Below are 26,181 nucleotides of genomic sequence, written 5' to 3' on the forward strand. Positions count from 1 at the left end.
CACACACACAAACACACCTCAGACACACACAAACACACCTCTCACACGCTCAAACACACCTCACACACACACAGCTCACACACACAAACACACCTCAGACACACACAAACACACCTCATGCACATATTCACACTCACAAACACACCTCTCACACACACACGCAAACACCCCTCACACACAACTCACTAACACACACACAAATGCACCTCACATACACAGCTCACTCACACACAAACGCACCTATCACACACACGCAAACATCCCTCACACAAACTCAAACACAGCTCACACACAAACACACCTCCCTCACACACACACACAGCTCACTCACACACAAACACACCTCCCTCACATATACACATGCAAACACACCTCACACACACAGTTCAAACACAGCTCACACAGTCACACACACAAACACACCTCACACAGTCACACACAAACACACCTCCATACACAGCTCACTCACACACAAACACACCTCACACAGTCACACACAAACATACCTCAGACACACACACACATCATGCACACATTCACACTCACAAACATACTTCACACACACACCTCACTCACACATGCAAACATACCTCATACACACACACCCTTCACTCACACAAACTTCACACACACATGCACACTCACACATGCAAACATACACACACAAGTATTTCTGTACCTTTGTGTATATATTTTCAAAACCTCACAAGTTCATGCTGATGCCCCAAGGCTTCTTCCTCTCCTTCCTCCTTCTCAGGTTTGTGACTCTATTCTCTGACTGGGAAAAACCTGCCTCCCATTTTCCTCAAGATATTTACTGCCACGCTCCACCCACGCACTTGCTTGCACGAAGCAGCCAATCTCCCAACCTCCCCAGTCACCTCTGAGACCTCGCCCCCATCACCCTGGTTCTCTGGCCGCTGGGCACGCTGCTCCAACACCTCTGCCTGGAAGCCACCCCCTACTGTCCACTTCCTCAGCTGCCCACGTCCCTGAACTTGGAGGGGAAATGAGAGCAGGGAGGACGGGACCATTGGGTATCCATACAGAAACAAAGAATGCTCCTCCTCACCAACAGTCAATTCCAGATGCAGTGTGGGCTCAAAAGGAACAAGACTGAAGCTCCTGGGAGATCAGGGAGGTCTTGATGACCTGTTGCTGGGACTCCTTCACACGACACAGAAGCACCAGCCAAAAGGGAAAGATGGCAGACTTGACCCCATTTAAATGGCTAACTTCTGCTCATTAACACATCCTTAAGGAGTGAGAACTGTAAGCCACTTTGTGAGAGCAGTACCTGGTGATATAAAACTATCAGCCATTTCTAGAATATAAAAAGAACTCCTGTAACTCAATAAGAAAAAGGCAGTCAATCCGATAGAGAAATGTGGATTGAAGGGAGACTTTATCCAGGGGCTAACAAAGGCAGAAGAGGGCTGGCTCATTAAGTGGTCATGAAAGTGCAAATGAGGCCGCACCCAGAAGCGCCCAGGCCCCAGAGAGCACTGCAGGGGTGGGGGCACTCGCACTGGGGACAGCCTGGCACCCTCTGAGCCGCCCAACGTGGGCACACCCTGTGTCCCTGACGCCCCACCTCTGGGTCCAGGGTCCAACCTGCAGATACGTGTGTACCCGGAGACCCAGACGGGGGTCTTCTTAAGCTTCTCAGCCCCAGGTGGGCAACCCAGATCTCCACTGATGGTAGAATGAGAAATAATCTGGGTATACATACACATCCAGTGGAATACCACACAGAAAAATCCCACACAATGCCCTATGGCTACACACACCATCATGGACCTCACAAAGTACAGCTGAGTGGAAGAAGTCACGTACAAAGGAAGCTGTTCTGCATGGCCCCTTTAAGTAAGAAAAAAACCAGACCCAACAAGTCTATGCTGTTTGGAGATGCACATTCTGAGTGGTAAGGCAAGAGCGAGGTGCAGGGGGCTGCCTCCTGGGGACGGGAACGGAGCAGACGTCAGTGTTCTGCCTCCTGACTGGAGTGGTTACCCAGGTGTCCACTCTGTGATAATACAACAGTCTGTAAACTTGGTCTGTGCACTTTTCTGCAAGGGGGCTACAGCCCACAATAAAACACAGCACCTGGGTGGCTGTCACTGGGCACAGGTGTGCCCTCGGGCATGAGGGCGGCGCCTAAGGCTCAGCCTGGCTCCCAGCTTTCTGTCCTCCAGCCTCCCCTTGACATGAAAGCGTACCTTCCTTTCTCAAGGGCCACTTTGCAGAGACCTGGCTTCCAAACACAGCTGGGCGCACGGCCTCTAGTGCAACGTAAACGCACCTGGGCATTCCAAGTCCCTGCACGGTCTGCACCGCAGACCTCCTGACCCACGGGCCCCTGCCTGGAGCAGGGCTACCACAGTGCCATCCAGCTTGGAAAGGGAAGGCCCAGCAAACATTCACTCACAGGTTGCCCTTGCTGCTTGCCTCCCCACACAACATCAGGCCAGCTCTCTGAGGAGCAGACCCCAGGGCTAGGAGTTCCCTGAGAACAGCCCAGGGCATCTGGGCCCTGGAGGGGCAGGAGGCACCAAAGGGCCCAAGACCTTTTGGCTGAGAACTCAGGAGGAATGTTTACAAAGAGCAGCCCCCAGTGTGAGTGGTTTAGTGGGGTATTTGGATACAACTTCTATTCTAAGCATCAGGGAAAAGCCACAACCATATGGAGGGCCTTCCACACCAACTGGGAGAGAAGGGGGCCAGTTTGGGGTTCTGCAAGCACATGTGTCTGGGGCCACCGCCCTCCTGGATACCTCTGGTTCTTTGATCACCTGCGAGCCACATTTAGGGTGGTGGGAGCGGCATGTCTGGCACAAAAGTGCTTTGAAGAAGGGTGGGTCCCTGACAGGCCTCGTCCTTTGGGGATCAGGAACCATGGTGCCTAGCTGTCCAGGCTCCGAGTCCAGGCAGGAAGCCAGACCGGCCCTGCAGGGCTTTCAGGAAAGTTTCACTTAAACTTGGTAGACAGAAACTCATTCTTCCACCCATCTGCCCCTTCCTGCTGCCTCCTGGCCTACCTCTCGCCTGGAGTCCCCAGCCTGGCACCTCTACAAGGCCATGGTGGCAGTGCCAGACCCCTCTGGGCTCTGCTCACAGCCGCTCACAGCTGGGTCCACCGTGGCTTTGGCACGTGCAGCGTCCTCTGTCGGGGTGCCAGACTCCCACCTTGCTCTCGCCGTCTCCTCCTCTCCCTGCACTGGTCAGCCCAAATGCCATGGACCTGGGCACCTGTGTGGCCCACCCAGTGCCCTGGGGGGGTGGCTGCACTCGAGGTCTGGAGCACAACCCCAATCAGTGGGTGGGCTTTAGGCACAGGCTCTGCACCACCCTGGTGACCAGTCCTTGCCACCTCGTGGGAAGGGGACCACCTGTCAGAGCAGGTGTTGCGACACCAGAGCCCTGGGGTCCCCAGAAGGGAAGCTGAGGGTCCTCTAAGGAGAAGCCCTGAGCTCAGCCATGGGCGCCTAGCTCTTGCACTGGAGAGCCCTGGCAGGCCAGGGAGGGCTCTGCTCAGGCCACAGGTGGCGTGTGGGGCTGCAGACAGAGTTTTTTTGTGCGTTCATCAGGCTCTTCTCAGTGGGCACCCACCTGGACAGAGCAGTGGTCACAGAGGCTACATTGCCGGGCACCTGGTGTCCCCGGACACAGCCTCCGGACAAGCCAGAGATCACACTGCTCTGCCATGGGGAGGGGCTGCCCCGGCAGCGGGGGGAGACCCCGAGAGCCTGCAGTGACAAGTTCTTGGCCCCTGCCGAAGGCCACAGCTTGACTCCTTTGGGATTGTACTCACTGCCACCAAGACCCACCTGAGGAGCAGGTGCCCCTGGGGCAGTGTCTGCAGCCAGGTCACACACTTGCCCCCATGGCCGTCCAGCGTAGCAACCGCCCTCCGCGTCTGCAAGCTCCAGATGTGCACCAGCCCGCTCAGGGACCTGTTCTGACAAGCGCAAGCACCAGCTCAGGCAGAGGCATCAGAGGACATTCCCAGCATGCTCTGCAGGGCTGGCCTGGCAACCCCACAGCAGTGGACCAGGCATTTCATTCGGGGGCTTTTAGTTGAGGTGACGGCTGTCCATGTGAACTACGGGTAAAAGTGGCACAGTGCTCCTTTTCCAGGAATGGCGGGCAGAGGGCCCTCAGAAGCCTCTGAGGACACCTCAGGCAGAGGGACAGGGGGCTGCCACTGACACTGTAAACTGGATGGTGTCTATCAAGGCGTGCTCCCTGCCTCCTCTGAGGGGGCCAGGCCCAAGGGACAGCTTGTCGAGTGGGTTCTGAAAAGTCAGTATGCCCGCCTGAGTGATGGGCAGCCTGAGCCCGTCACTGGGATCCCCAAATGAGCCCCGGGCTCATTGCTAGCCCACCGCCCCCTAAATTCACCCTGGGCTAACCCCCGGGGTTGGGTTGGGGCCACAGCTACTCACCCTGAGAGGAGGAGTGGGCGCCCCTGTCCTTGGGCTCCTCCGAAGAAATGCAGCGCATGCACCGCCGACTGGGTACCTCGGAGGACAAACTGGGGATCTGGCGGTGGGAGCGGGGAGGCTGCCATACTGGGCGGGGGTGCAGTCACCTGGGGACCAAGGAAGGGTGTGAGTGACCCAACCTGTCATCCTTCAGGAAGGCAGTCGGAGCCTCCCTGGATGCTACCCACCCCCTTCAGCCTGTCTTCCATCCTGCCTACTGGCCTCTACACCCAAATGGCATCACCCTGGCCCCAACCTGCACCATCTCTGGGTGGGCACAGTGGCGCCCACATCCTTCTGAGGTCACTCTAACCTTCAGCGCCCTGCGTAGAGCCTGCCACTGGCCTCCAGGGCTTGCTGTCCACCCACCAGCTATACACTCTGACTCCCTGAATCCCACTGGCTGCAGCAGAAGGAGTGACTCCTCCTCATTCGGTTTGCCTTCTCCTCGCCTGGGCTGTCCACACACCCTGGGGTGTCTGTCCTGCCTCTAGGCCTGGCTGAGTACTGCAAATTCAGCCTCCCTCCTCCCTCCTGATGCCCATCTCCTCTCCTCCCTGCAGGGGAGCAATGACATGCCAGGACATGCTGTCCACTTTGGCCCTGTAGCAAGCTTGGGGAACAGGGGCCACACTGGCCTGCTCCCCCCAGACCAGAGGCCTGGCCACTGGCACCAGGCACAAAGCAGCTGCTCAGCAAGTGCATACTGAAGGGATGAACCAATGGACAGACAAGAGGTGTGCAGGGTCCCTGGGGGCTGGAAGAGCGAGCAGGACCCAAGATGAAGAGGAGGCTCTCTCTCACATGTGCTGCAAACACCACCTGCTGGGTCCTGAGGGCCTGTACATCCACCCTTAGAGAAGGCAGCACCACACTTACTGTTGGAGAAATGGAGGCAGGGGATGGTCTGGTGAGCTACCCCAGGGCTCTCAGACTCAGGCCTGAAGTCTGCACGCTGCCACCAAGAGGCAGAGTGGCCGGTGCACTAGTGTGTGGGCAAGGGGCAGGGACTGAGTTACCTTGCCACTCCCCAGAAGGACTGATATCACAGATGAGTGACCCTTCCTCAAATCACTGGTCCTGTGAGGCCCACCCAGCTGAAAGAAGCCTCCCAGTGTCCCCACTGAGCCCACTCCAGCAACGGTACAGGGATGGTTACCAGACCAGAAGTGACCTGCTCCAATGACCACGGGGGCACATCTGTCAGCCTGCAGGTCCCAGGCCAGGCTGAGGGTACAGAGGGAAAGGCCAGGAGCAGACTGCTGGGGAGCTGCAGCAACTTCATCAGGAGGGCCTCTCCTGCTGGGATCTGAGACCCTTCCCCACCTGCCCCTCTCCAGCGTGGACGCAGAGCAGTGAGGAGGCTGCCTGGCCACTGAGGGAGCCACAGCCACCAGAGGAACTGGGCAGGGCAAAGAACAGGAGCAGAGAAGATAGCATTCCTCCAGGAGGGAGCCTTGGCCAATGCCGAAGTTTGGAGGGGGTTCCAGGCCAAGCATGGGGGCCCACGCAGAAGGGGGGCTGAGGCTGAGGACAGGCAGACACACAGGCGCAGAGGCAGGAGAGGCGTGGGTTTCTCCAGCAGAAGAGCAGTCCAGGCACTGCTTCAGCCACACGCTCAACCGGGAAGCCCTGTACCTCCCCTCGGTGAAACCATCTCAGACCCTTTCCTTCTCTCTCTCTCTTTTCAGAATAGAGCCCGGAGTAGCTTCACTAGAGCAAAAGGTTCAAAACACCTGAGAAATGCCACTGTCAAGGCAGCTGGGGCCTTGTAAGCCAGAGGGCTCTGAGTCACCTAGATAGCAGGGCAGGGGGTGGGGGGGGACAGGGACAGGCAGTGACCCGAGACTCCGGAGACCACTGGAGTCAGGGAAATGCTGCAGAGACCCAGCAGAAGGCCACTGCCAGCACCAGGCTAGCTAAGGCCTGGCCCACGTGAGGGCTGGAAGTGGGGTTGGGGCTGAGATCCTAATGACCCAAAGCATACACTGCAGGGCTAGGGCCAGGAAGGGGCAGATGCTCACCCTTACTGGTGAGAGACCATAGGCAGCTACTCTACTGCTTGATCCCGCCTCTGTTGAGGGGTTTCAAAGAGAAGGAAGGGGTACCTGGGAATGGAGCTTACAAATGGCCAAGTTCCTGTTTGTTTCTTTCTTTTTTAGGGTTTTCACTGTAAAAGCCTCTCTCACCTTTCGCTAAAAACCAACTGACTCTTCCCAAACACAAGGACGGCCTCCTGTGGACAGAGACCTGACCCCATACTGCTCCATGACCCATGGCCCCTGCTCTGGCCTGGGACAGGTGAGCTGCCAGGAGACACTGCTCAGCCAGGGCTGTGAATCCTGCAAGGCTGCCCTCCAGCAGGCAGGCCTGGGACAAAATTCAGAGGAGCAGCTATAGGGCCCTCCGAAGCTACTGGCTGTCTGTGCTATCAGAACAGCTGGTCAGCTCCAGGGCCCCAGATCTGGAGAAACCCCAGAATGGAGAACCCCACTAAAGCACCTCAACCCATCAGAAAAGCCCCAGTCTCCAGGACTGGGGCACGGGGGGCATCCCACCCCACGGTCCGGGCCTCGGAGTCCTACAGGCCACTTCCACACAGGCTCCCACAGTGTGGTGCTGATGCACACACGCTGCATTCATGCACACGCATGCGCACACAGAGGGCACACACATGCATACACATGCACGCACATGCATGCACACACTCACACACACGCACAGGCAGCATGGGGGCCTTGGGCAGCGCCAGCCGAAGCACAGCCCACACTTGGCACTTGCCTGCGGCCTGATGGGAGTTTCCAGAACCTCACCAGCACAAGGCTCGGTCTGAGGTGATGAAATCAAGTTCTCCTCTATTGTTTCCCCAGAACTGCAGGGAACAAACCCGTCACGTTGTTACAACAACCAAAATGTTCAGGCCAAAATGATGCATCGGCAATTAAGGGCTCCATCATTTCAAGCAATTAAAATAAACGCTTTATTTGAAAACTAATTAATTCTAGCTACATATTTTTCCCATGACAATATCCTATGATTACTTGATTTATGACATCTAATTATTCTTTATTAATCTAATTGAGAATAATCGCGTTATCCTATCTCCCCTGGCAGCGGGCCGCCCGGAGCGGAGGCCACAGCCCCTTGTGCAACACCAGTGCGCAGTACCAGCCGCCCGCCGCTGCCTCGTTTCCCTGTTCTGTCACTCGTCTTTTCCTCCCAGAGGGCAAAGGAACATGAAACTCAATCCATCGAGCACAACTTCGGATTCTGCCTGCTCTTCGAGATGTCAAAGAGAGACACATTCTTTTCAAAATTAAAAAGAAAGACAATCTGACAAAATTTGTGCAACCCTGACAGCCTTTCCAACTGATGCTGTGAACCCCGAAAGCCCCTCAGGCCCTCGGCCCCTGGGTGGGGGACGACAGTGCCCCCCTGCGTCCTGCCTCAGAAGCAGCAGCCTGGCAGGCCTCAGGGTCATCCCCACAGAGAGGAGCCCGGAGCCCTTCTCCTGGCATGAGGAGCAGCGGGCAATCAGGGTCCCCTGTGGGAAGGCACATGGGTGGCTGGGAGCAGGCTACACCTACCTCTCACCCTCCCACCAAGCCACACACACCTCAGGCAGGCAGAGCAGCCATGGGCCCCAAGGGTGTCCCTCACAGGGAAGGCAGGCAAACCACCAAAGACTGGCAAACTCAGAGGAGACAGGGCCAAGGGAGAAGCTGGTACCCAGAGACCACAGCCTGACCCATGAGTCAGCCCTGAGCACCCACCATGCACTCAGTCACAGAACCCTTTCCTTTTACCACAACAGGACCACTGGTCCTTAAAGAAGCTTGGAATCGACAAGGAGTACTGAGAAGTCAGCCAAAGCGGGGAAGCCACAACCACAGTCAGCCAAGCATTGCCAGCTCCAGCCCACCGGGTCCTGCTTCACTGACTGCCTATGTCTGGGAGTGCAAGAACAGGCTGCACGGGATGCTGCGAGTACCTGCAGGGCTGGGGAGTGGGGCCCCATGAGGTACTGGCCCCGCCCTCCATAAGTGAGCCCCACAAGAGCACAGAATGGTTTCCAGCAGCCCCATAGGGCACCTAAGAATTCCATAACCAGCACAGACTAGGGAGGCACCACTTTGTAGCAGGATAAATGCCCACAAAACAACTAAAATAAAGACCGAAAATCTTCAGTACATCACTGTCAAAAAAAAAAAAAAAATGTCTAGAACCTTCAGAGGCCAAACACTAAGTAAGTGGAAGTCAAATGTAGTGAAGTCTATGGAGCCCCGCAGTTGGAACCTGCCCTGAGAGCATCTGCTACATCAGTGACCTAGAATTCTGGTTCTTAAGCAAGGCCTCTGAGTCTATGAAAGGCAAAGCTTAGGGCCCTCCCAAAGTGGACAATCTCATAGGGGCATCTCCATAAAGATGAGACCACACAGGACTAAATGCTCAGTGTTAGAATGAACCAGAAGTAGACCTACACCCAGAGGTGCCCGCATGATACCAGCCTTCGGGCTTATCCTAGTCCTAATTTACACTCCCTTAGGAGGTCTCCAAAACTTCAGTCTGTGAATGTCTCTCAGAAGGAACCCACGTTCAACCTGGCCTGAATGAATTCACTGATAAAGCCCTATGAAATGCAAGTAGTCAAAACTCTTAGAAACAAAAAAGGAAACATGGCACCATGAGTGAGAGCCATGAGAAACAACAAAAGGCAGAACTAGACCTCTAGAGCGCAAAGCATTCAGGCATATAAAATAAAGATGTTTAATGCTTTTAAAGAAATAAAAAGAGGGAACTAAAATCACAATTGGAGAACAAGAGATCATAAAAATCACCACTCAGATTTGAAAAAGGACCTAACTGGGTGAAAGGCTATTGGGAAACAGGAGATTTGCACTGTGTCAAGGTATTATGCTACAGATTATTGACTGATCACTGAAGGAGAATGTTCCTTAACGATGGAGACATCTGGCTGTCACCACCTTCACCATGAGATTGAAGCTGGCACTACCAATAGTAAACAAACTGGCATCACTTATCTCTTCAGGTGATGCCAGAAAACACGGCACCATCCTTGTACATCTGTGCCAACAACTTGCTGAAAACAATCAGACACATCCAGATTACAGGATACTGGACAAGGCAACCAGCTCAGACTTATCAAAAAGTCAAGATCAAGAGAAAAAACAAGAGCAAAAAGCAGGGTGAGGGTTCTAAATTGAGAGACTAAAGAGGCATTGTGACCAGATCTAACACATGAACCTTGACTGGATCAAAAAGTGGGGGGGACAACGGGGGAATTTCTGAATATGGACTGTAGATAATATGGAATTATTGTGGGGCACCTGGGTGGCTCAGTCAGTTGAGCATCTGACTCTTGATTTCAGCTCAGGTCGGGATCCCGGCATCAGTGCAGAGTAGGCTTGGGATTTTCTCTCTCCCTCTCCTCTGCCCCTCCTCCTGCTCATGCTCACTCTCTCTCTAAATATTTTTTAAAATATGAAATTATTGTTAATTTTCTTGGGCAGGATACTGGTAATTTGCCTAGAAGAATGCCCTTATTCCCAGGCTACAGTGTTTTGGGGGTGAAATGTCATAATGTCTGCAGTTTTCAAATGTTTTAGAAAAACAAATTTAATCTCTATCTACATACAGAGAGGTAAAGCAAATGTGGCAAACTGCTAACAACTGAAGAACATAAGTGAAGAGTATATAAGTATTTACCATGCTATGTTAAATATGCCTGCAACTCTTCTGTAAGCTTGAAATTATAAAAGCATTCTAGAGGAGGGGGAGGAAGACAAACCCACCCTGGACTCATATCCAGAATAAACAACATACAGATCAACACAATAAGAAAGCAAACACCAAAAAGGAAAATAAACAAAGGATTTGAACAGATATATCACAAGAAACATAAATGGCCAATAAACATATGTAAAGGTGTTTAACCTAATTAATAATCTTGGAAATGGCTGTCAAAACCACAATGTGATATAATTACACTCCTAGCAAATTAGCAAAAGATTAACCACTGTCAAATGTTGACTACAATGTGGGACAACTTGAACCCTTTACCATGCTAGAGGGAGCATAAATTGAAAAAATCACTTTGGAACACAATCTGGGACTAGTTCACACAACTTATGATGCAGCAACCCCTTTATTACATAAATACCTTACAAAAATTCTCACATATGTACAAGAAGAAATTTGTACAAGAATGTTATAGCAATATTATGCATGCTAATAAAAACTAGAAACAACCCAAATGACCATCAACTGTAGAAAAGAATAAATTGGTACATTCATATAATAGAATATTCCACAAAACTGAAACTGTATAAACTCCAGTCTCACATGGATAAAACTCAAAATCATAATTCTCATTAAGAGACATTAAGGATGTAAAAAATGAGGCTGTAGACAGGGAGAAAATATTCATGACACATATATCTGATGAAAGACCATACCCAGAATACTTAGAATATAAAGTTAATATGAAAAGGGGGGATAGAATATAAAGTTAATATGAAAAGGGGGGAGGTGCCTGGGTGGTGCAATCAGTTATGTATCTGATTGGTTTGGGCTCAGGGTGTGGTCTCGGGGTCCTGAGATTGAGCCCCATGTCGGGCTCTGCGCTCAGTGCAGAGTCTACTTGGGACTTCTTTCCCTCTCCCTCAGTGCTCCCCAACTCACGCTCTCTAAAATAAATAAATAATTTAAGAAAAAAAGTAATTACAACAGGCTAAAACTAGAGATGGACAAAGGTATTTCAGACAAATAGAAACAATAAAAGAGCAGGGGTTGAAATACAGATGTCAACAAAGTTGAATTCTAGCCAAAAAGCATTAGAATTGACAAACCCAGACATTGCAATACTGAGAGCTGCAATTCACAATGAATATATGATTGTTTTGAATACTTATGTCCTAAATGACAGAAACACCACCTTTATAAAACAGAAACTACAGGAAATTCAAGGAATCACAGAAAAAACTCACCAATAATTGGAGAACATGATAGACTACTGCTCTTAGTACAAGTCAAGTGGATAGTAATAGTAAGGAGATAGAAGACTCCATGGGGTAAATATTCTGGATCCACATGGAACTTTACACTCTGATAACAGAGACTATACCTTCTTCTCAAGTGCATGTGAACATGTGTAAAAATTATATACTGGGTCACAAAGAAAACATCAGTAAGTTCCATAAAGAAGAAATATTATAAACATATATGATGACCACAGTGCAGTTAAATCAGAAATTAACAAAATAAAAACTAAAATGTCCTCTCAACTAAAAATTTAAAACCATTTATTAAACAACAAATTTTAAGTGAAAGGGGAAGTACTTAATCCACAAATTTTATTATTTTTTTCATCCACAAATTTTAAAAACGACAATGAAAAACACGACAAGCCAGAATTCATGAGATATATTTAAAGCTTTGACCAGAGGGAAAGTAGAGACCAGTATCACTTATGAATACCATACGAAAATAGTAAATAAAATATTTGCAAACAAAATACAACATCAAATTAAAGAAATAATACATGATGACCAAGTGGAATTTATCCTTGGAATGCAAGGTTAGTTGTTTTTCTTTTTTTAAGATTTTATTTATTTATTTGAGAGAGAGAGCATGTTTGTGTGAGAGAGAGACGCAAGTGAGAGAGAGCATGGGGCGGGGGGCAGAGGGAGATGGAGAAGCAGGCTCCCTACTGAGCAGGGAGCCCAACCCAGGGCCAATCCCAGGACCCTGGGATCATGACCTGAGCCGAAGGCAGACGTTTAACCGACTGAGCCACCCAGGCACCCATAAGGTTAGTTTAATTAGGAAATCCATTAATGTCATACACTATATTAATAAATCTATGGAGAAAAATCATATAATTTACCTCGATACTAAAAAAAAAAAAAACAAAAAACCTTTGACAACATTCAATACCCATTTTTTTTTTTTTAGAGGGGAGGGGAGGGGTAGAGGGAGACAGAAAAGAGAGAATCTTAAGCAGGCTCCAAGCCCAGGATGGGGCCCAACACGGGGCTCAATCTTACAACCCTGAGATCATGACCTGAGCTAAAATCAAGAGTTGGACGCTTAATCGACTGGGCTACCCAGTTGCCCCTCAATACCCTTCTCTTTTTTTAAGATTTTATTTATTTATCTGACAGAGAGAGCGAGAGAGCATAAGCCAGGGGAGCAGCAGAGGGAGTGGGAGAAGCAGACTCCCCACTGAGCAGGGAGCCCAAGCCAGGGTTGAATCCCAGGACTCTGGGCTCATGACCTGAGCTGAGGGCAGATGCTTAACTGGCTGAGCCACCCAGGTGCCTCTCTCAATACCCATTTTTTATTAAAACACTTAACCTGGCTCCCTGCTCAGTGGGGAATCTGCTTTTCCCTCTCCCTCTGCCCCTCCCCCTAACTTGTGCTGTCTCTCTCTCACTCTCTCAAAATAAATACATAAAATCTTAAAACAAAACCAAACAAAACAAACCCCAACTAACCAAAGAAAAACTGATGGGTTTCTTAAAAATTATTAAAATACTCACACACACACACACACACACACACACACACGCACACGCACCCCTCCTTCTACAGTCAACACATTACTTTATGAAGAAATATTGGAGGTATTTCCTCTAAGATCAGAATACCCAATATCTATACTACTATTTAACCCTGTATTGGAGGTCTAAGCCAATGCAATTAAATAAGAAAAATCAATTAAAGGTATATGACTTGGAAAAGAAAACATTAAATTATCTCCCAGATGACATGATGATATACATGAGTGCCTTAAATAATTAATAATAAAACAAATTCAAGCATTAAAAAAAATTTAGTAATGTAGCAGGGGGCGGGGAACTAACAAAGAGAACTTAATAGCTTCCATATGCACAAACAATAACCTGTTAGAGAAAACTCCATTCACAATACCAATTAGAAGATAAAATACCTAAGACACTTTTAACCTTTTGCATGTCAAAAGAGATAAAATTCTAATATCTTTAGAATATACAGAAATCTTCAAAATTAAGGAAAGTCTAAAGATCAAATATAAAATGGGCAAAAGACATGAATTCACATTCGCAAAAAATGAAAATGGCCCTTAAACATATAAAAAGATGCTTAACATGACTCATGGAGAAATGTAAATTAAAACTACATTGACAGGCTTCTGAATCTGGCCAGGATGAAGTAAGTTCAGTATAGCCTCTCTCTCTGGCTGACTGCAACTAAAAACTCTAGACAAAATATAAAAAGCAATTACCTAAAAACTCTGAAAAGTGAACAATAACAGGCAGGTTTTGGAGGCAAGCAAAACCTTGGAGAAGTGACCTGTATGGGAATGAGTTTCCCATTTTTAGTAGTATGTCTTGGCGGCACTGCCTTGGGGTAGGCCCAGCTTGCATAGATGCAAGGCAGCAGTGGCTAAAACTTAGACTAGTTTCTGGACAACTTTACAGAGAAAAAGTCTAAAGAATGTGAGAGGAAATCCCTGATGGTTTTTTTTTTCCTCTTCTCTCTCAGCACTGTCCCAAGAAGGGGCCCTAGACACAGAACTGTGTGGGAGAAGTGACTCTTGAGAGAAACCTCCGTCTTTTTGGCCAGAGGAACCAAGAGGAGGGGATCCTGCTGGATGGAGTGTGTGTGGAGTTGGGGGGAGAACTGCAGAGAGGAAAGAGCTAAAGAAAAAGGTCTCTTAATTCTGTGAATGAACCCATAAAAATCCCACGCTCACTCCTGAGTTTCGTAAGCCTGGGATAGACCCAAAAGAGCCTCTCAAAAGCTTTGAAAACTGAAAAGAGATTAAAACCATAGCCCACAAAGGGCAAGACAGAACTTGTTTGCCAATTCTAACTGGGTTGACTGCCTGCTAATACAAAACTCAACATTCTCCAGAGGACCCCATGTAACACTCAACCAGGATATGTCTGGGAAATAATACAAAATTATTCAACATACCAAGAACCAGAAAATGAGAGCAGTTCTCAAGGGAAAAGTCAACTTACAGATGCCAACCTTGAGACTATTCAGATGTTGGGAATATCAGATAAGGATTCTAAAGCAACTTTTATAATTATGCTCCATGAGGCAAAGGTAAACATACATGAACAGAAGTTCTCAGCAGAGAAACATAAATCAATTTTTTAAAAAGGAAATTTCAAAACTGAATAATACAATATCCAAAACAAAAAAAAAAATTCAATAATGGAATGGGAGATGATAAAGGAAAGAGCCAATGAATATGAAGATTGGTCAACAGAATTTGTCTAATATAAAATCAGAAAGAAAAAAGATTGAAATAAATGATTAGAACATCAGGGACTTGTGGAATAACAGTAAAAGGTCTGAGATTCGCATAACTGGAGTCTGAGAAGAAGAGAAAGAAATGGAGCAGGAAAATTACTTGAATAAATAACTGCCTGAAATTTCACAAATTTGGGAAGAGACAAAAATTTATAGATTTAAGGACTAAATGAACCATAAGCAGGATAAAACCACATTCAAACACATCATAATTAAACTGCTGAAAAATAATAAAGAAAAAATTCTGGAGAGTGATGACACATACATAGGGAAATAATAATCTGAATTAGTGTGGATTTCTCATCAGAAACTATGGAAGCCAGCGACAGTGGAATATCGTTATTGAAAGAAAAAAACTATATCCAGTAATTTCTCTTTTGGGAATGAAGGCAAAAATAGATATTCTCAGATGAAGGAAAACTAAGAGACTTTCTTGCCAGCAGATGTGGCCTAAAGGAAATACTAAAGAAGGTTCTACAGCTCAAGAATAATGATAATCAGAAGGGAATGTGGAACTTCAAGAAGGGAGAGGAAGAGAAATAGTAAATATCCAGGTAAATATAAAAGACAATGTTCACCTCTTAAGTGAACATGTATATTGTTAAAATGATAACACTGGTAGGGTTTTCAATACAACAGCTAACACATGAAGGCAGGAGGGTAAGGGGACCTATATGATTGTAAGGCTTCCATATTTTACTTGAAATGAAAAATAATATTAACCCTAAGAAAACTGTGAAAGGTTGAGCATTTACACTGCAATCTCTAGAAGAACCATTAAAAACATATAATACAAAGAGATATAGCCAAAAAGCCAATAGAAAAATTTAAACAGAGCATTTGAAAATATTTAAATAATTCATAAGAAGACAGGAAAGAGGAGAGAGAAGAACCAAAAAAATCAGAGGAAAAAGAGAAAACAACAAAATGGTAGAACAAAATAGAATCATATCAGTGATTACAGTAAATGTGAATGCTCTCAACATGTTATTATCAGATCTAACAACTATAACCTATTTTTTAAAAAAGGCCCAAATGTAAGTTATCTGGCAGAAACCCACTTTAAATATAAAAACACAGATTAAAAGTAAAAAGATGAAAAAGAACTACTATACATACAATAAAAGAAAGTTGGTTGGAAAGGATATGTTAATGTCACAGAAAGTAGACCTCAGAGAAAGGAATATTACCAAGGATAAGAAAGATACAAAATAATAAAAAGTATCGATTCATCAAAAAGACATGAGTCCTAAATATGTATTCAGCTAACAACAGAACTTCAAAATTCATGAAGAAAAAGCTGATGGAACTGAAAGCAGAAATAAACAAATACATAATTATAGCTAAGATTTAAACTCCTCCTTAGTAATTAGCTGAATAAGTGGCCAAAAAGGCATACAGAATCCTAATACTATCTACCTACTTGACCTTGTTGACATTAAGCAAATACTCTACCCAACAGAAAAGAACACATTCTTCTCAAATGCACATGGAATATTCATCAAGATAGACCATATCCTGGGTCATAAAACAAAACCTTAAAAAATGAAGAAGAAACAAAAGCATACAAAATATGTTCACTAACGTTATGGAATTAACCTGGAAATCAATAATGGAAAGGAAACTGGAAAATCTCCAAATATTTGGAAAATGAACAATATACTTTGAAATATTCAATTGGTCAAAGAGGTAAGTAATCCCAAGAGAAATCAGAAAATATTCTGCACTTAATAAAAATGAAAAACAAAATAATCAAAATTTGTAGGATGCAGCTAAAGGGAGGCATGGAGGAAAATATATAGCATTAAATGCCTACATTCAGGGTACCTGGCTGGCTCAGTCAGTAGGGTGTAATACTCCTGGATCTCAGGGTCATGAGTTCAAGCCCCATGCTGGGTGTAGAGATTACTTTAAAAAAAAATGCTTGCATTAGAAAAAGAAAGGTCTCAAATCAATGATGTAGTCTGCACCTTAAGAAACTAGAAGAAGAGGTGCAGAATAAGCTCCAAAGCAAGCTAAAGGAAGGAAATGATAAGGATAGAGCAGAAACAAATGAAATAGAGAATAGTAAAGCAACAGAGTATCAACAAAACGAGAGATTAGTTCTTTAGAGAGATTTATAAAATTGACAAATCTCTATCTAGACAAATAACTACAAAAAAAGGGAGAAGAAACAAACTATCCTCATGAAAGAAGGATTATCACTCGAGACACAACAAACATTAAGGAAATGCTATAAACAACTCAGTGCACAAAAGCTTGACAGTTTAGATGAAATGGAACTGAACACAAATATTAGAATGGCTTAAAAAAAAAAGAACAAAACCAAGTTTTGGTGATGGAAACGTGGAGCACAGAATTCTCATACACTGTTCGTAAGAATGCAAAATGGTACAAGCATTCTGGAAAACAGTTGGGTAGTTTCTTATAGAATGAAATATACATGTATCATATTGCCAGGATATTTATTCTAGACAAATGAAAATTGATGTGCAAACAAAAGCCTGTACATGAATGTGTACAGCAATTCTGCTCACATTGCCCCAAATGAGCATCTATAGGTGAATGGAATACTCTTGAGCAATAATAAGGAACAAACTATTGAAAAATGTAACAACATGGATGGATCTCCAGAGAATTATGGTGAGTGAAAGGTTACATACAATCTGAGCCCAGTTATACGGCATTCCGGCCCAACTAGGTAGAGAGCACAGGTGGGCAGTGGCTGGGGGCCAGGAGTGGGGGGAGAGGCTGACCACCAAGGGGGAGCAGGAGGAAAGTTCTGAGGTAATGGATCAGTTTCTATGTTGGGATTGTGGTGGTGCTGGTGAAGACAGGTGTTAAGACTCACTCTAAGTACATTTCATAGTAACGATCATATTAATAACAGATATTCATGAGTTCATATTGATATAATAAAATGATTGAAGAAATAAATAAATGGGAGAGTAGACAAATCTTGCATGCAGGAAAATTCCAAATAATTTGTGTAGATACTCGGCCTTCAAGGATGTGGAGCAGAACTTCCACCCCTTGTGAGGGGCTGCCCATACTGATTTCCTTCCTAAGAGGACAGTCTAAAGGGAAAGAAAAGACTAACTTCACAGAGAGGAAACCTGACAACCACTACCTCAGCCAGGTGACCAAGGCAGTAATGTCATTTTGACAGCATGTACCATTAATATGTGATGAGATGGTGCTTTGTCTTTGAGGGCTGGCTCCCGGAAACCCACAGCCCCAGTCTAATCATGAGAAAAACACGTGACATATCCTAGCTGAGGAACATTCTACAAAAGACCTGACTGGTACCCCATAAAACTGTCAAGGCTATACAAATAGGGGAAGTCTAAGAAACTGTCACAGCCCAGAGGAGACTAAGGACACCTGACAACTAAATGTAATGTGATGCCCTGGATGGCATCCTGGGACAGAAGGGGGACATTAGGTAAAAGCTCAAGAAATCTGAATAAATATGGACTTAAGTCACTAATGATGTATCAGTGTTGGTTCACAACTGAGACAACTGTACAATGCTAATCACGTAAGATGTTAATAAGAAGAGAAAAGGGCTCAAGCACACTTTTGTGTACAAGTTAATGTACTGGGCCACTGCTCTCTTGGCCATTTTCTGGGATGCTGTTTTTCAAATAAAATATATTAGACAATATTGTGCTATTTTTTCTCAAGCTACAGTCAATTGGAGTTACTGCTAACACATTATGAAAACCCAGTTTCCTGCTTGGACTTTTCTGGCTTAGAGACAATTTCTAATTCCACTTAGATGACTTTAAACAGATTTAATGCCAATTTTTAAGGGCTTATCCCATTTAAAATAATTCACCATTCTATTTTTGCCCTCACAGAAGTAGATTTAAATTCATCAATAGTGCCCCTAATAGCTAAGCAAACTAGCTGATGACTTTTACCATCATCATCATCACCACCATGGTCACTTCCAGAAGCAGAGCAGCGTGCCAGGGAAAGGAAGAATGCTGATCTAACAAGACTGCTCTCCACCAGCCAGACCAGCTCATTCTTTCCTTGAAGTATAGAGCCATCCAAGTGGGAAACCTCTGAAGTGGCTGGTCCTCCAGGCTGGCAGGAACAGAGACCCACTTACTTTGTGCCTCCCAGGCTACACCTGAAACCAGAAAGATGCTCTCTGGACAGGCCCGTCCTGAGTACTGCTTCATCACCCTCCTGCCTTTGTGGTCAGGACAGACTACAGCAAGAGTCCCAGAACTGGCCCTTCAAAGCCACATCACAGACACAGCGACCTGGGCGGTCCAGGCCAGGTCACTGGGAAACTTCCCAGGGCTGCTGCTTCCCACCAGGGGAATGGAGGTCTGACCACTGCCCTCCATGGTCTTTGAAATGCAGGGAGTCCCAGAGGAGTCAGTAGGTGCACATACAGGCATAAGAAACCAGCCTACAACTTAGGACAACCCTGTTCTAAGTCGTCACCGTATCGCTGAGGCCCCTGGGGGTCAGTGTCCCATCCACAGCATTGGCTCATCACTCAAGCTAAGGGTGGGGGCAGCCCTGTGAGTGACGCCCAGGCCCCAGAGGGGTGGTCCTGCCATAAATAAGGCCAAGGGCACAGTCCCTTCCAGAGAGCCCCGACTACAGGGCACCTGGGTGGCTCAGTCAGTTAAGCGTCTTGACTCTTGATTTCGGCTCAGGTCATGATCAGGGTTGTGAGATCAAGCTCTGCACTGGGCAGGGAGCCTGCTTGAGATTCTCTCTCCCTCTCCCTCTGCCCCTCCCCCCTTAAAAAACCAAACCAAACCAGAGAGCTTAGACCTGCCCACAACAGCTTTAGAAAGCATGTCCAGGAGTGCCCGGGTGGCTCCGTCGTGAAGTGTCTGCCTTTGGCTCAGGTCTGATCCCAGGGTCCTGGGATCGAGCCCCACATCAGGCTCCCTGCTCGGCGGGAGGCCTGCTTCTCCCTCTCCCACTCCCCCTGCTTGTGCTCCCTCTCTCGCTATGTCTCTGTCAAATAAATAAATAAAATCTTAAAAAAAAGAGAGAGAGAAAAGAAAAGAAAGCATGTCCAGATGAGACAAGGGAAGGAACAAGCCTGCTGAGATAGTAAGATCCCTATCCCGTTACCTGCGGCTCACAGCCACAAAGAACTGGACACACTCCCTGCGCCAAGGAAAGCATGCTGCACCTCCCTGCTCAGGCCCCGTGGGCTGCCAAGCACAGGCCCAGCCTAGGAGGGATCAGGACAGGGCGGGCCAGTCCCAGCCTGCGCCCAGCCTGCGCCCACTGCACCCCTCCCCGGCCCCGAGCCAGGGAGGCAGGTTTGCCGGGGGTAACTCAAACTTCACAAAGAAACCATTTCTGGAATGGGGCTCCGTTTGGCGATTCGGAGTCAAAGGCGCACTTCATAGCTCCTTTCCAAACCCCATGCATTGTCAGGGCCCTTTCCCCTTTGAAGCCTCGGTGAGTGATTGAAGCGTCTACTTTCTGAGGGGCAGATAGCACTGGGCCGGTAATCTGACTCTAAGCCCGGGGATAAAGGTAGTTTGTTTCCTCTCAGCCCGTCTGTCAACACCTCCTCAGTAATTAGCCCTAATTATTACCAAGGGCCAGCCTCCCATTCGGTTATTAAATCAGAAATAGTATCGTGGCCGGGCATCTGTCAACGCCCGACTGGCGACCTTGGATTCATTGAATCCTCTGTCAGTATCCGTGGCTTCAAAGATACAGATCCAGGGAGGGGTTCTGGGGACGCAGCACGGCCAGCCCCGCCTGGGAGGGAGGACAGTGCTATGAGCAGCCCTGCACACCACAGGCCTCAGAGTCCACTGGGGAGGTGGGAGCCTGGCACCATCCCTGCACCCGCCTTCCCCCTGGGCAGCAAGTGCACACCCCAACGGTAGCCATCCCCACCTCTCCCAGTGACTGATGTGTACGGCGCAGGGGTGCGTATGGCGCGGGGGTGAGAGGGTGTAAAGAATACCCTCCAGCAGCCCTTCTCTTAAGGGACCAAAGGCCAGTCCCAGGCCTGCCTGCCTCTGGCACAGCCGTGTCCCAGGAGCAGCAGGTGATGGTGGCCTGAGGTTCCACAGGGCCCTGTGCTGGCTGTTTCTTGAGTGTACTGAGAAAACCGCAGAGCCCAGCTGCCAGGAGCCCCCTCCAAGCTTCAAGTATGGGTAGGGCAACTCCCCATGGGCCAGAAAGGCTGCAAAGCAGATCTGGGGGACAGCTGTAGAAACAACAGGCTTCTGTGGTAGTCAAGGGTACTGCACTCCTGAAGGCCCTTGGGGGACAGACTGACAGCAACCTCCATCCTTGGCCTGAAGCTTCTTGTTCTGCCCAAGAGCAGCAAGTCACTTACTCCATAACATGGAGACCTTCTGCTCCTGCAAAACGCATGCATTCCTGGCTCCTCTGAGGGGGAAGGTGCCCTGTCCAGGAAGATTCACGACCTCAGGCAGGACTGTCCCAGGCCCCATAGGAGCTCCTTGGCTGCAGTAAACCCGGCAGTGCCCCACACTGTGTCTAGACATTCATCCTGCCAGGTGTGCGAGCACCCCTTCTGGAAGGGCTCCACTGTGTTTGGAGGAGAGGGCAATGGAGGCCAAGTACAGCCACATCCCCTGGGACCTGGCTCCTCTGCAGGGGTCAAGGCCCATGTGGTATGATGGGTGCCCAGGCAGAGGTGAGCACGGCCCTCCCACCAGCACGCCTGTCCTGCCCTGCCACACCACAGCCAAGTCCCTGCTGGGTGCTCTGCCTGGCAGGGTTACACTGCACTGGGGCAGCAAGACGGAGCCTCATGGACAAAGGCACAGTGATATCTGACAAACTAGCAGCTGCAGTGCGTGAGGTGTGGCCATGTGCCGCACAGCCAGCAGGGGCTTCGGAGCTGGGCCACTGAGACTTCTGCTTGGGACGGGGGACAGGCCAATCTTGCTAAACTGAAAGGAAAGGCCAGGGAGAGGGGCTGCTGGGTGACAGAGGCGGGCAGGCAGGGCCACCCCACAAACAGGCACCTCAAGCTGCAGCTAGGACGCCCATCACCCCCAGGAGCAGGTCCAGGGAGCCTGGCAAGATGGCAGGAAGGAAGTCCAACTCAGGGGCATTTTCAGCCAGCCTGCCCCCACAGACTTACAGGCAGGGGTGGGACGCCAGCCAGGCCAGCAGCATTTTTGTCCCTGGTGAACACACGGAAAAGCTCGCTGTTTTACAGGAAGTGTGACCATTCCCACGCACCAGCCCCTGGGGCCCATATCCGCCATGAGCTCTGGTCCATGGCAGCCTACCGCCCAGTGCTGACGACAGCACCCAGACAACTCTCACCTTGGGTACGGAGTAGGCCAATCCCCATGGGCTAGTGCCCAGGCAGCTCCTGGGAACCTGATCCCACTTGGAGAGGGGGTCTGTAACCATGGTGAAGGTGATACACTTTCTGATAGGGATGCATGTGTTTGCTCCTGTGACAGGGGCTACCTCGGGCAGGGGAGGCCCCCCATCCACCTAACACACACACTCACAGATGTACAAATTACGTGCCCACAGAGACACCACATGTTCACAATGGGCTGTGTGGTCTGTGCACACACATGTGTCTAGGTGCACACATTCACATGTGTGCACGGGCACTAACAGTCACTGGCAGCGCCTGATTGAAGCCTTGGGAGAGGGAAGGATCAGGGACAGTGATGGTAGCCCTGAGGGGCCTGCCTGCCGCCTCCAAGCACATGCAAGGCAGAAATTCTCTCCCTTACACAGGCAGCAAAGGGAGCCTTGCAAAAGTTCAGCAACTTGTGGGGGGTAGAGGGGGATGGAGGGGGATGGAGGCAGGGGACATGATGATAGGGACCAGGAGGCCATGGTGGGCATTGTGAAGTGGGCACCTGGAGCAGGGTGGGAACACAGGGCAGAGCTGCACTGGCCCCGGAGTTACCCTCCTGGCCGTCACCATCCATGGCTCCCATTTGCACCCTGATTTTCAGGGAGAGGAACACAGGGTCTTGGTGGTAGGAAGGCTGCCATGCCCTAGGGGACAGCACACTGGATCAGGTGCCTGGCCACCCCATGCTTCCTGGATTCCCCTACCCTGCAGGCCCTCACAGGCTGCCCATCTCCCCACCCATGGCCTTCAGAAAACCTTGGCTATGGTGCAAAAGTGTCAAGGTGAACGACGCTCTGCACTGAGGACCCCATGGGGCATGAGATGTGGCACTCCCAGGGCCAGGCGTCCCTACACTGACCAGAAAGGACCCACACTTCGCCAGCTGTGTGGCAGAGTGTGGGCTGTTAGCCCAGGCCCCGTGATGCTCAGGCACACAGGTGGAGAGCAGACCAGAATGTTCCTCTCCACCGTCCGGTGGCCCCACCTGGCAAGTGGATGAGCACCCACCACCCACAGGCCCCAGCCCTGGCTGTATAGCCCTGAGGCCAGGAGAGAAGGAATGGGCTGCCAAGGGCACCCTGCAGGCCAGGGACTCCTCCCAGGCTCACCATCAACACCCTTGTAACAGAGAGATCATGTTGCCCATTTACAAATGAGGACGCCACAGCCCAAAGAGAAAGTGAGCTCAGGACTCCCGCTGTCCGGCACAGCTCACTTGGCCAGGCAGTCCACCAACACAGCACCCCCAAGATAAGGACTGACCACCGCTGGAGGCAAGCAACGGACACGCCATGGTCCCCTGTACCATCCTGTGCTTATGATGACATGTGTTCTTAAAACTAGCCAAGACAGGGCGCCTGGGTGGCTCAGTTGGTTAAACGACTGCCTTCGGCTCAGGTCATGACCCTGGAGTCCCAGGATCGAGTCCCGCATTGGGCTCCCTGCTCAGCGGGGAGTCTGCTTCTCCCTCTGACCCACTTCCCTCTCGTGCTTTCTATCTCTCATTCTCTCTCTCAAATAAGTAAATAAAAAATCTTAAAAAAAAAAAAAACTAGCCAAGACAACTTAAAGAACAAGGTGTCAGTGGAGGGGAGGGGGAGGTGGGAACATTTCTCTACCAAATAATGAAGACTCGCTATAAAGACTCCCTATAAAGCTAGATCATTGGTGAGGACAGACCAGACCAGAGAGCTAGGCATGTATGAGAAGGATGGCACCATGGACAGGCTGGGCCAGCTTGGTATCCTTAACCTGGGGAAAGGGGCCTCTACTCGTTAGGGTAGAATAGGTCACACTGTGGAAAACACAAGCCCCCAAACTCAGCGGCTCCACATCTCAAACCGATTCCCACTCCTATTACATGTCTGGCACAGATGGGTGGAGGGGCCCTGCCCGTCACTGGCAATCTGATGACCACGGCAGAGCCCTCTGCACACCACGCCATTAGTCACAAGCTGCCTTGAGAGTCAATGTAAAAGGCAAAACATTAAAACTGGGAAATACAGGGTAATGTCTTTTTACCCTCAGGCAGGCAAAGATTTCTGAAATAAGCGTTCCCAGCATGTTCTGCTGCTGTGGCCTGGAGAGGCTCTGCACCCCACCACTCGGTGATGCCCAAAGGGTGCTCACCATAACATTGTTGGAAATTGCAAAAATGAAAAACAAGAAATCCATCCTGGGCATTATTATGGGCAAATTGTGTCCCCCCCCGACCTCAAATTCACCTGAAGTTGAAGTTCTAGCCCCTACCCTCTCAGAATGTGACTCTATTTGGAGACAGGGCCTCTAAAGAGAAAATTAATGTTAAATGAGGTCATATGGGTGGCCCCTAATCCAATAGGACTAGTGTCCTTATAAGAGGAAATTAGGACAGGCACAGAGACCACCTTGTGGCCTCAACCATGTTGAGGACACAGGGAGCAGATGGCCATCACAAGCCAAGGGGACAGACCGCAGGAGAAACAACCCTGCCAGCACCTTGATCTTGGGCTTCTAGCCTCCAGAACTGGGAGAAATACATTCTGTTGTTTAAGCCCCGCAGCCTTAGTAAGCTCACAGGCATCTTTCCACGGGTATTGATGCAGGCCTGCCCCCACTCTGGCGACAGGTTAGGGTCACTATTGAGCATCAGGTTCACCTTCTCCATGCTGATGGCCCCACCCCACGGGAGGATTAGCCGCTCATCCCTCAGAACTCAGGTGTGGTTTGGCAGCTTCCTTTGGCCACTGTAATGGAAAAGGAGGGATAAGTATCACTTGTGGTTCACTGTGATCTTTCTCCTGCCTCTGTGGTTGTGGAGAATGTGTCCAGTGAACTCCTGTCAGCACAGGTCCTCTGCAATGGGCAAGGGCCACCCCAGCTGGTCTGTGACAGATGAGTAGTGAGACTTGGGAGGTTTTGACTGCAGCACAATCTGGCTCAACCTGACTGATGTTACAGGACAACAGCTCTATTTACCTCACTCCATACTATAGGGTCTTTGGGTTGTTTCCAGCTTTGCTGTTAATGCAGTGAGTGCCCACTAGGCACTTGACAGGGCTCCAGCCACTGCACAGGCTTTATCTCATTCGATCTTCCCACCGCCTTATGAGGTCAGGTGACACCACAGACCATGAGCTTGCAAGTGGAGGCAAGGTGTGACCAAGCTCAAGTCCATGCTCTGAAGCCCCACACTGAGGAAGAACAACAGCCATCTGCACATAGGCAAGTGGTCAGGGTGTGTGTACTTAGAAATGTTACGTGGGTGAACTGTAGTATTTGATATTCCCACCAACAGCAGGAAAAAGCTTCTTTCTCCATACCTTCAGCAATTCTGGATACCTAGAACTTTTAAAGTTCTGGGATCACAGGCAGAAAAAAAAAAAAATCACCCATACCTCCCTGTAGTACTTTTATGTTTTTAAATATTGAAATCTTTAATCCATCTGGAGTGAAGCCTGGCACAGAGTGAGGTGGATATGCAGTTTTACTATTTTCCAGATGGCTAACCAGTTGTTCCAACTCCTTTTACTAAATAATCCATTTCACCCCCATTAATTTGAAACAATACCTTCAGTATGAACTAAATTCCTGCATTTATTTGGCTTTATTTCAAAGTTTTCTATTCTCCTCTGTTCATCCACCCACACCAATTCCAAGTATTTTCATTGTTGCAGCTTTACAAAAAGTTCTCTCATAGGACCGTATCCGTAATACTTCTGGTGTTAAATTTTCCTTGGAGACATGTACTTTAAAAACCCTTCCATAGTGCCCACTGTGTCCTATCTTTAGGAAATAAAATCTCCAGGTTATTTCCAAGGCCAAGTATGGGACGGGCACGATGATCCGGTAGGCAGACCCCAGCACATCGGCCAGACCCTGAGCAGAGCCAGCAAACCCTGCCAGATTGTCCTGCTCCCAGGAGCAGCCTCTTTTAGCCCACCTGTGTGTGAAGAGCTGGGAGTGGCGAATGACCCAAGGATCTTCCTCCCGTCATGCATGGCAGGGCCTCCTCTGCTGGCTCTC

The 26,181-nt window shown here is 48.7% G+C and overlaps 1 protein-coding gene across 2 annotated transcripts in view; it reads right to left on the reverse strand.

The window, feature by feature from the left end:
- Window positions 1-26,181, reverse strand: part of GNB1L (G protein subunit beta 1 like) — a 66,616-nt gene that overhangs the window by 34,456 nt on the left and 5,979 nt on the right. For both annotated transcript variants that reach the window (XM_025858000.2, XM_025858003.2), the window contains exons 2-3: window positions 4,446-4,591; window positions 3,828-3,953 (exon numbers count right to left, since the gene is read on the reverse strand). In XM_025858000.2, coding sequence (XP_025713785.1) covers window positions 3,828-3,953; window positions 4,446-4,570 — 251 coding nt within the window. In that variant the 5' untranslated portion in view covers window positions 4,571-4,591. The remainder of the gene's footprint in view (window positions 1-3,827; window positions 3,954-4,445; window positions 4,592-26,181) is intronic.

This window comes from Callorhinus ursinus, unplaced genomic scaffold (genome assembly GCF_003265705.2).
Source record: "Callorhinus ursinus isolate GAN/ISIS: 27379988/994484 unplaced genomic scaffold, GSC_fseal_2.0 scaffold115, whole genome shotgun sequence".
Lineage (NCBI taxonomy): Eukaryota > Metazoa > Chordata > Mammalia > Carnivora > Otariidae > Callorhinus > Callorhinus ursinus.